We start from the raw sequence: 11,271 nt of genomic DNA on the forward strand, positions 1-11,271 counted from the left end.
CGTCTCCTTTTCCAAAGCGTTTTTCAAACATTCTGCACTCCGCCTTTAATTGTTTTATTGCAATGTATTTGTTGGTTTAATAAAAGTCCTCTACACTCTAAAAAATGTTGGGTTGTTTTTAACTCAAGGGTTGGTACAACGTTTTTTTAGAGTGAATTAGATAAAATTAGATTAAAACTGATACTGAAACTGAGCCAGGGAGTCGGGCTTGTAACCAGTGAGTTGCTTGTTCGAGTCTCATGGCCGACAGTTTGTGTCCTTGAGCGAGGCACCTTAACCCTAATCGCTCCCGGACAGCTAATGGGATAGCTGCCCACTGGTGTGTGTATTCACTAGATGGGTTAAATGCAGAGGTCACATTTTAAGTATGTGTGGCATCCTTGAAAAACACGTCATTCTTTCACTTTCACTTAATTTCTGAATGGACTTCATCTCAGATAGACATGTATTCCTGCTTTACTACAAATGATCTGCAGTTTCCTTTTGGAAATTAATTATTGATGTCAAATTCTGCCACAGGCTCTGATGTCTCAAATCAATGAAGACTGACATTTCATTATTATCAATGGTTGCTAGGGAGCAAGGATGGAAACGCACCAATTGGCGAAGCGTGAATGTGAAACTGGCCTTATGTCAGGCCAACAGAATGTGACCATATTAGTTATTTTGTGTCTTTTCTGTAAACATTTGGCCTGTTAAGTGTCTCATTTCTGTAATCGCACGTCTTTGCTTTGCATTGCATCGGAGTCGGTGGTTTTATTAAACAGCGTTAGATTTAGACAAATCCTAGCATGCGTGGCCGTGTGACTTGTGTGAAGACGACGGCCTCATCAGCAGGTTTTGCGTATAAAGGGTCATAAAGATTTTTCCACGATGTTATATATGTTTTGCACATCACTTAAAACTGTCATAGACATAAACATATTTTTTAGTGTTCATGAGCATTGTAACATTGTACATGAAAACCGACTCGTCTAATCCAATCACTGTGCCATGTATCATTGGCATTATCACTCGATGTTGTTGTTTAGAGTCATGGCTCGTGTTTGTGCATTTGTTCAGGGCAACAACACAAAGTTTTATTTTCGTTTTCCTGTGACCCGACCAGAGCTGGAAAGTTTTTTTAAATGGGACTTTAGGTCAAGCATTGCTAATATCTGCTGTTCAGACTTTCACCTGGCTGGAAGATAAACCCCAAAACTACAGAAGGCATCGAGTCTTATCAACAGAGCTGACTCTTGGTCTAGAAGATAATCGCAACAAAAAAGCAGAACTGTGGTAGCAAATTTGTTCAGAAAAGCACAACTAAATTAACTTGAGAAGATATGCAAATCTGAGTCGGCTGACACACCCATCGTTCTAACATGCCTTAATGTTCAATTCTTTAACTCTTGCGTTTCCTCGTAGTTTTATCGTCACAGGTTTAAATCCTTCTCCCTCTGTTCATTTTCTTGCGTTTGATGGTTGTACATTGGCACAGATTTTAAACTTGACATTCAGCTGATGTTTCTGTGGCAACCAGAAGAGAATGAATCACACGGCTCTGAACTCGCTGTCTGGAATCTTCTGCATGAACTGACACCACAACATAGCAAATGATGTTTCTCCAAATACTTATATTCTTTGTTGAGGCTCAGTTTGCTTTGTACCCCTGTGGCATAAAGTGTCACATTTCACTTTTTCACTTCTAACACATTCAGATTTCTAGGTCTGCAAAAAAGAAAAAGAAAAAAGATGTCTGATTGAAAACTTAATCACATTGTGCACAATTCCATAAATTTTCATTAATAATATTTGTTTTACAGAGTTACCATTGTAATGTAGTTTCTAATATATCTAATACATTTTTTGCATTAATCTAGTATACGTGGCTTTGGATAAAAGCATCTGCCAAATGCATAAATGTAAGACATGCTGACAGTGACAGGAGGCGGGGCAGTGGGCGTCAGTGTGCTTTTTGTTAAAGAAACAAACTCTCTCACACACACACACGCGCGCAAACACACACAGCTCCTCAAAGTTAGACGTAAATACATGTTTACTGTGTAGTGTCAGACATGAGCTAACCTCAGTCATCATAAACTGTCTGTTCTAAACACATCATTTATTCCACTAATATTTGTGGCAACTGTTAAATAAATGCAGGCTGCTTTCAGGAGATGGGGCAGGGTTTTCTGTCCCCGTTTATATTTACAGTACTGCTTCAATAGCTAGACCAGAAGCTGTGATGCACCTCGTCCTGATGCTAAAAAATGCAAACAGTCTAATAGTTATGAGGTGATTTGATAAAATGAAAAGAACAGTATAGTGAATGAATGAATCAGTGACCTCATGACCGGCATGACGTTGATGTTTTTGACAATCATACCTGAGGAATTTTGCTTCTGTGGTTTTTGGACAGCAACATTAAAACATTTGAGTTGTGTTGAGTCGAGCTGAATGTGTAGAGATGATGGAGGTTACAGCTGAAATATTTTACATGCACTCATGATGCAAACATCAGACAGACTGAAAAAGCTGATTTCATTATGAGCTTCACACCCAATTTAGATAGAAAGTAAGTTTGCATGCCTTTGATATACTATGTTTGTATTGCATTTTCCTCTGACAATTTAGTTTTTCCGTTTCCTCCTTTTTTTTCTTATAATCCAGCACAACTGTATCTCATTTCATGGTAACTTAATTTGAAAGTCCATTTTTTACAGTCCATAAGAACGCAAAATTTAGAAAAATATAAACAAATATGTTGGGCTGTTTATTTGAAATATCTTCACCCTGCCCGGGTCTCCACAACCAAATCAACCCATTTATAAAATCCTTCTTTCTTCAAAAAGCAGCAGCATATCGTCCATTATGTTAGATCATCGAAAAAAGGTTGTTTGTAAAATAAAGTTAGACAACACTGAAATCTGACAACGATTAGTAGTTGTGTCAAAACAATTGTAACTTATAGTTAAAGGACAAGTTGCGTATTTTACACTTAAAGCCCCGTTTTCAGATTGTTTATGAAGAAATAGAAAGGTTTTGACTGAAATTTGGACATAGGATGCTGGCCTGAGAATTTTCGGGTGTTTGTTGTATCACCTCCCACCTCTACAATGGGTGTATAGGTGCACTGGAATCATTCCTAAATGCATTAAACTTTCGTTTACAAAGACGTGAAACACACCGAGTGGTCAGGGGTTGTTCAATGATATGCTCACAAAAAAAATCGCTGCAAAAGATGCTTCAGATCAAGGCAGTAACTGTCTTAGAGATTGTATTATTTTGTCAACCTAGACGACGTGGACTGTAGATGTGATGCTATGTGAAGCACAGTTGAACACCGCTGTTCTGTACCACAACTCCTAAATAAACCCACATGAATGAATCGACCTTATGCTCACAGATCTGAGGTTTCTTTAGCTATTTTTGTTTTTGCAGTAGCTGATTCCTCTTAGGTATAAGAGCCTTTTTAAATGATGTTGCACGTTTGTTGTGCTAAGCTTTCAGCTATCACAGCTTTGATTTCACTAAACGCACGCTATAGTATTTTTTTCCAGTAATCTGTCCTGACAGCGCTAAAATATATCTAAAATAAATGGTTACCATGTGCTTGCTATAGCGCATAAAGATTTGAAAGAAGTTTTGTTAAATTCCTACAAAATCTTAAATATCTCTAAAATGATGTTTGTGTATAAACATCCTTGCAACTTGATTTAATCATTAAAAAGTGAAGTTACAACAAAAAACAGTAATATGGCCTGAAGCAGATGACCTCTGGAGCAGATAACTGCAGTCAAACATGTCCACACTTTACCTGCGGCTCATCTTTTATTCATCTGCGTGTGACCTGTATCCTCTATCCATCTGACTTACCTATGAGCAAGATAATGCCAAGCCCACAAAACCCTTTCTAAAAACAGACCTGTCATCTCTCTAATCCACATAACAGTACGTGTGTGCCTGTGATCTTTATGGACCTAACAGCGTCCGTATTGAATTCATTTCAATTCATTTAAAAATAAATCAAATAAAAAAAAAGTTGATCTCTACTGTAAATAAAGTAATAATTTGCAAGAATACATGCCTTACGAGCAACAATTATTGTAGTGTCTAGAAATGATAAAGAAATAAACTACCATCACGCACACATGCAAAGTATAATGTGATATAAAGTTTACCTTCATACAAAGCCTGATGGGTCTGTCACTTATTATTATTTGTTATTATAATTTTCTTTTGATTTAAATTGATTTCACGTCTTCACAGAAGTGCAGATGGGTGGCCAATGCGCGCGCGCGCGCTCGCTCTAGGGAGGAAGGCGGCGCATTTGATGCTCATGTTAGTTTCAGGAAGGGCGCGCGCGTGTGTTATTAATGATCAGACGAGCAGAAGACGCACAGTCGCACTGACAGCGAGCACGAGATCCACGCGCTTTTATCCGCGTCGCGATTCAGACGCTCGCTTTCACATTTGCGTTACGGTAAAGAAGGTGACGCGTGGGCACGCTACCAGCGCTCGATGGCGTTTTATGTCGTTTTTAGCTTGTGAGTAATCACGATCGACCCACTGGATCTCTGCGCGCCCGCGCGCTTTCCACCTCTACACAGTAAGTAAGTCTTTTTCTTTTCTGTGATTGTGAATAAATTCAAGTGAATTCAAGTGTTTGATTTGGGATTTTAGGCGGGGATTTTTACACTCGCGTCCTGAAATGAATAAGAAAGTATTAAGGTGGAGCGGTCTCATATTGAGAGTAATGACGGCTCCTCTAATCATCATTTGACTTTATACGCGTGTAAATAGGGTTGTTTCTGATTTTTGTCTAAATGTTTGTAATTTTTAAAGTAGATGCAACAATTGAAACTCTATGTATATTGTTTACTCTTGTGTGTTATGAGTAAATTCAAAGATATTAACTATTGGGATATAATATAATAGATAGATTTCAATTTCAATCCATTCACTTTTATTGTCAAATCACTGACAGGGAAGGCATGTGAATGTCTTGCCACATATAAATGTATGTGTTTTAAATTTATTTCAGTATATTTCTGTGTGGGTCAATTTACAAAAAAAAAAAACCCCTACGTAGACATCAGGACAGCATTAGTCTAGTGGCGAAGGCATATTTTTACCCGTTTCATTATTGTATACAGTAATGAAATTTAAATTAAATTTTTTTGTCTTTTGTAGGTTTTACATTGAAGATCCCTGAATGCCAGAGACCTCTGAATTGAATCTGTTCCTTTGTACCATTTTGGACGGGTCATATTATGAGACAATTGTCTTGCTCTGTCAATGACGGCTAGGATGGAAACGCCCTTCTATCACGATGATAGCGTTCCAAACTATGGGCAAATTCCAGATTACGATCGATATCAGGGCCACAAGATGATGAGTAAAAAGAACATTGCACATCATTTTTCGAACAGTGTGGCAAATAGCTCCAATATAAAACTGTTGCACGGACAAGCAGGAAACAACGCTAACATCAACCCAAACAGCCTCGGCATGAGTGCCAATCCCAGCAGCTCGCTGATGTCCTCGTCAGACATGAACCTCCTAAAGCTCTCGTCTCCAGATCTGGAACACCTGATTATCCAGTCCAACCAGGGACTGGTTACTACAAGCCCAGCTCCAAACACGTCTGCTAATCCTTTCATGTACCGAAACCAAGCCACTAACGAGCAGGAAGGTTTTGCCGACGGCTTTGTCAAAGCTCTGGCCGATCTACACAAACAGAACCAGCTGGTCGGAGCGCCGATGTCCCCGGCTTCCTCCATCCAAGGATCCTACCAGAGGAACCTCATGTCTGGTGGCGAAATGCCAATTTACACCAACTTAAGCAGCTACAACCCCAATCAGATTTCATCCTCGTACCCGGGCGGGCAGATCGCCTACGCCTCTGGAGCCCACGCCTCGGCTCATGGCGGTCAAGGTCATCACCCTCAAGGAAGGGGTCTGGATGCTCCCCAAACGGTGCCCGAGGTGCCTCACCCTCCTGGGGCCGACCCAGCCGGCTCCCCCCCTTCGCTGTCGCCCATCGACCTGGAAACCCAGGAGAGAATCAAGGCCGAACGGAAGAAGCTACGGAATCGCATCGCAGCCTCCAAGTGCCGCAAGAGGAAACTGGAAAGGATCTCGCGCCTGGAGGAGAAAGTGAAGGTACTGAAGACGCAGAACTCCGACCTGGCCTCCACGGCCAGCATCCTCAGAGAGCAGGTGGCTCAGCTGAAACAGAAAGTCATGAATCACGTTACCAACGGCTGCCAGATAGCCGTGAGCTCAGCGAGCGTGGCCAAAAGCGGGGAGAGTACCAGCTGTTGAACAATTCTCCGTCTGCATCAACCGTGTCTCACTTTTGCTCACCGCTGCCGTTCGAGTCGATGCCGTGATGAAATGGCGCTGTAAAGCGGTGTAAGATGGAGAGCAGGGGGGAGACCCTTTGTGTCTCTACAGCATTTCTGCATAGATGCTTTCTACCTGTCTGTCAATCAATCGTAGGACAGATGCCCACGTCTTAAGGAACCGCCTCCTTTGGACACAAAAAACTTTTGTTTACGACTTTATTTTATTCTGTGGATGTCTGAGGGAACAGCTACAGGCACGTGAATATGCACTTCAGTGTTGGGATCATAGTTGGGATTGTTACAGGAACAACTGGTAGGAATTTTCTTAAAATCTTTGGGGCTTTTTTGGCTTGATATCTCGATGTTCCACGTCAACATGCTCTGAGGATTTCTGCTCGTGTTTATTAACTATGTGCACTAATATTCGAACATGTCCAAAGAAACATAAACACATGCATATGAAAAGAAAAACATTGGAATTGATGCGCTGCTTGTATCTGCGCTCGAAGTTTGAAAACGAAGCACTGCGTATTTGGAAAAGAACGAATCCCTTTATACTGGTTTAACGTGTCATAACGTGTATTCTGGTGAGTTTAAAGTGGAATCTCTCGTCTCAATAATATCATTACATTAGCATATTGCTCATATTGTGGAATACAAGAAAAACTAAGACTTTTTTAAAGTATCACATTACATTGAACATTACAAGCAAGCAGATGGATTGTGCAAAACTTTTTTGGGGAAATTCCTAAGCATTCCGAGACCTTTTGCACTGTAACGTCCCATCCGTGTGGCCTGGAAATACATTATAACAATGGGTTAATATAATATGTGTTAGTGTGCCATATTAACGCCGTGTGTAGAATAATGACTCCTGCAACCACATGCAACCATACAAGATTCAACACAAGGGAATCAGGTGGACGAGAAAGGGCTTTTGATCAATAGTATTTTATTTTATTCTTTTGTATGAATTATGAAGCAATTTTATTTATACAGAATTTGTATTTATGTTTATTTTTGTGGAAAGGAGGAAGCAGGTTGGAATACTAGTGTCTTATTGACACATTGTTTTTTAGGAACTACATGATTGCACATAAATCTAAAACATTAAATAACATGTGATATTTATCTTCTGTACAGAATGACAATTTAACTATATTACATCTCAGTTTTTGTAGATAAATGTTTCAATGAATGGCACTTAACTTACAAAACTCCCTTTATGTTCTTGTGATACAGCACATACAACAGAGACCTGCACTTAGAGATGTTTAAAGTCTCTCCTGTAAATCTGCCGATGTTGGCATGCAGAATTGCTGTTCAATGAAATTCCTTTGGAATATCCCTTTTTTATATAACATATTGATATAAAGTTTATTCATAGGACCCAAGGCACTTGTTAAAATCGTCAAATAACCTTGTGCGACAGGACAATATTTATTTTTTTGAAACTTGAATAATGGTTTTGATGTCACAAGTGTATTGTATTTTTGTACAAACTGTTTTGGAAGTTTTCCTTTAAATGAACACAGTACCTACTGTATTTACTTCTTTTAATCATTCTGAATACTTTATTTATTTATTGAATGGGGTATTAGTGAGCACTGTGGGCTTTTCTGCTTCGCTCCATTCATTTCTCTCTTGCTCTTCAGCTCAGCAATGAGATTTGACACACATCTACATTTGTCTACAACAGCAGGTTTGAGTTTTTAAGTCTTTGACTGTTCAGTATTGTACGTTTCTCTGTTCTGCAGTGGTGAAATGGCTTTGTCGCATTGCACAGAGCAGCAGTCGTGCACTGTTGTGTGTTTTTTAACGGGACATTGTGGGTGGAACTGTGTTGTTGATTTAACTCTAAATCGACTGATAGTGAAAAGCTAGAGTCGCATCTTACGTTTTAGAAAAAAGGAAATTATAGTCTGTATTCTTATATCTTTAACATGTATCATATAAACTGGAGCTTTCAACCATGAAAATAATTTGTTTATGAACGGATTTACTGTGTTTACATTGTGTACAGTGAAGGTGGTTTGTGTGATAAAGACAAGAGCAGATTTTCTTCGCTCCTGAAACACGTCTCGATTTCGATTTCCATTCGGCCTGAGGCGAGCTGCAGAGTTTAAAGTTTGATATTTGTGGAGAGGTTGGATCACGAGTGTGTTAAGTTGTGTCCTGACCTGACGACACACAAAGACTCGAGCGACCTGCAGCCCAACACAGACTGATGAGAATACTTGACTAAGGGGCGACTTGCCTCGCTGTGTTGTTAGTTTGTTTACTACTTATGTGGTCTTTGAATGTGCTTTATTGTTCCTTTTTGTTTTTATAATCAACAATAAAAAGGTTTAGATTTCTGCACGCTGAATGTCAGAATTCTTTTGAAACGACTTTCATGAAGGACAGAACTCCACGAACAACATTTCAAATCTTCAAAGGGAAATTACAAAAGCAACGACACACAACAAACGCTGTGATGAGGCAAACTTTAAATTCAGGCGAACGTAACTCTTCAGCATGACAGCGTGGTTCAGATATGAGTGTACTACTGAGAAACCAACCAAGAAGTAACAGTGCAATAAAGGGAAGCTGCTCGTTCTTAATCATTAACAAACCAGAGAAACCGTGAACTCTTCTGCCTGCGGTCTTCTCGCTTTTCTCAACTTTTCTGAACTAAAGGCGTCAGACTGGTGTCTCAGGACAGTCCCGAGCCAGACTCTATCGCATCTTTGTGCTCGTATGAAAAGTAATCGAGTCATTCGCCCGCCCTCTGTATCTGAGGCTTTTCCCATAAAGATGAGCCACACAGCTTCCAGTAAAGCACAAGGACCGAGCGAGCGTGTGCCTCATTACGAAAGTAAAAGTTACAGCTGAGCATTCTGGGAAGTGAAGAGGAATCTTGTAGGTTGAGTGTACAAAAGTCTCGCTGGCAGCTGACAGGAAGCCATGAGTTTGTCTCTCAGATCCTGCAGCCAAAGGGAAGGTTCAGCAACTGTCTGCTCTCGTACCCTCTCGACTCGCTCAGCTCACAATCCGAGAGGTTACGTCAGGTTTTAGTGAAGAGGAAATACAGCTCTGAACTTCTGATATCTCTATTTCACAACACTACCAAAGATTTTTCATGTAGATCCCTGACACACACACACACACACACACACACACACACACACACACACACACACACACACACACACACACACACACACACACACACACATTTTTGCTTAAATTATGTCTTTAAGCTTTAAGTGAACAGAATAGTTTCATTCTCCAGTCTTTTGGGAATTAATAACTCACTCTCTCCTTCCACCCACCTTGCTGCCCACACACACACACACACACACACACACACACACACACACACACACATACACACATATACAGCGGCAGGAAAATCAAGTTTGGGTCAAAGACTTTCATCCATTCTTAGTGTGTAAAAGCCCCTCTATACTCCAGCTTCGACAGACAGATATTTTTGCTTGTGTTAGGGTTGTTAAAAAAGTTCTCATGACCTCTTTCAAAGTCTTTCTCCTACGTCACTTCTTGTCTAAAATAATCTACAAAAGAATGAATACTGTTGGTATTGAAAGAATCAATGTCTCATGTATTCGGTTTTTGTCTGATTTTCCTGAATATCCCGATTTATTTCTTATTTTTGCACATATGAATCTGTGTGTAATGTGTGCTGTGTCATGTCAATGGCTTATCGGGAGAAATGGTGATTTTTTTTCAACCATGAGCCATTATCATCAATACAAAAATGAGCAACTGAAGAAGAATTAAGGTAAAGAAAGTAGTAAAGTTAGCTACATAGCACATATATTTAAAACACAAGAAAGTTAAAGACTTTTAGGATGAAATTTGAGAGACAGCGAGAGATATTAGTTCTCTAGTGAAATATTTGCTTTGGGAGGGTTTGGGTGTGTAATAAGGGTTACAACATGTGTGTAGGAGGAGACCACACCCACTTTTGTCTCTCTATGTGTGTGTGTGTGTGTGTGTGTGTGTGTGTGTGTGTGTGTGCTGCTCAGTCCAGAGATTAGAGTCCTTTAATAAAAGATGTCGAAACGGAGAGGTGAGCCGCACAAACACAATGGCTGCGATGGCTATATGCTGCTATTTCAGGTGAGCGCTCCCTGTATCGCCGTAGCAACAGCTGTTGTGTTAACCCACTGTGAGTTTAGATCGGTCCCACATCCACACGTTTCTGCTTATTATACATTATCAGGACTACAAACAATCCTATTATGAGCACCCTCTTGTAAATACAGTATAAGTTCCAGTTACTGCTAGATGAAGCCATGATTACAGCGCTGGAGGTTTTTCCCCATATCAAACTTCTCAAAGATATTCAGTTGTTCTGCGTATCAGTAATCGCAGATTAAAGATTCATCATTAACATGCATGTGCCGCGTGTTGTGTCATTTAAAAAAAGCCTGAAACAATCATTTAATTTTCATCAATGTTTGTCAAAAGTTGCGTGATTATGATAGAACAACAACTTTTAAAAGATTTATGCTTGAAGAGATTTTACCTGACAGACCTGATAAAAGAATGTATGACCCCAACTTTAACATTTCTGAAGCTTTAGCATCAAACAAATGCATCTTAACAGTGATGACCGTTTCCTGTAGCCTGAAATAACAAAAACAAAATTGGGGGAATAATTCATTAAAGCAACAAGAGGCAGATGAGCTTCGGAGAACGTCGACTCGTCTGCGCGGCAGCAAGAGAGAATCTGAGTTTATGGTTGAAGTGACACACAGAACATTATCTAGGAATAAAGGCGCTTACTTTACACTCGCTTCCAGAAACAGTGATCGACAAAAACTTTTTTCATTCCTGTAAAATGACATGACAGGATTTCCTCTGAATAAAAAGAGAAGTCTCAAATTCTAATATTCTAACTACTAGAATGATGTACGAAACCATGTTTAAA

At 39.8% G+C, this 11,271-nt stretch overlaps 1 protein-coding gene across 2 annotated transcripts; it reads left to right on the top strand.

Moving 5' to 3' along the window:
- The first annotated feature begins 4,251 nt into the window (after positions 1–4,251).
- june (JunE proto-oncogene, AP-1 transcription factor subunit) lies at positions 4,252–8,689 on the top strand. 2 transcript variants are annotated; one of them, XM_055198071.2, is made up of 2 exons: positions 4,252–4,595; positions 5,176–8,689. In XM_055198071.2, the coding sequence occupies exon 2, from the start codon at positions 5,281–5,283 to the stop codon at positions 6,307–6,309; it is 1,029 nt and encodes a 342-aa protein (XP_055054046.1). In that variant the 5' UTR covers positions 4,252–4,595; positions 5,176–5,280; the 3' UTR covers positions 6,310–8,689. The 2 variants fall into 2 exon arrangements, with proteins under 2 accessions (XP_055054046.1, XP_055054044.1); XM_055198069.2 differs by having other exon boundaries at positions 4,255–4,591.
- The last annotated feature ends 2,582 nt before the right edge of the window (positions 8,690–11,271 follow it).

Source organism: Misgurnus anguillicaudatus, chromosome 22 (assembly GCF_027580225.2).
Source record: "Misgurnus anguillicaudatus chromosome 22, ASM2758022v2, whole genome shotgun sequence".
Lineage (NCBI taxonomy): Eukaryota > Metazoa > Chordata > Actinopteri > Cypriniformes > Cobitidae > Misgurnus > Misgurnus anguillicaudatus.

Excerpts from the sequence above, each read along its gene's own strand:
- june (XM_055198071.2), top strand. The coding sequence starts at position 5,281 with ATGACGGCTAGGATGGAAACGCCCTTCTATCACGATGATAGCGTTCCA.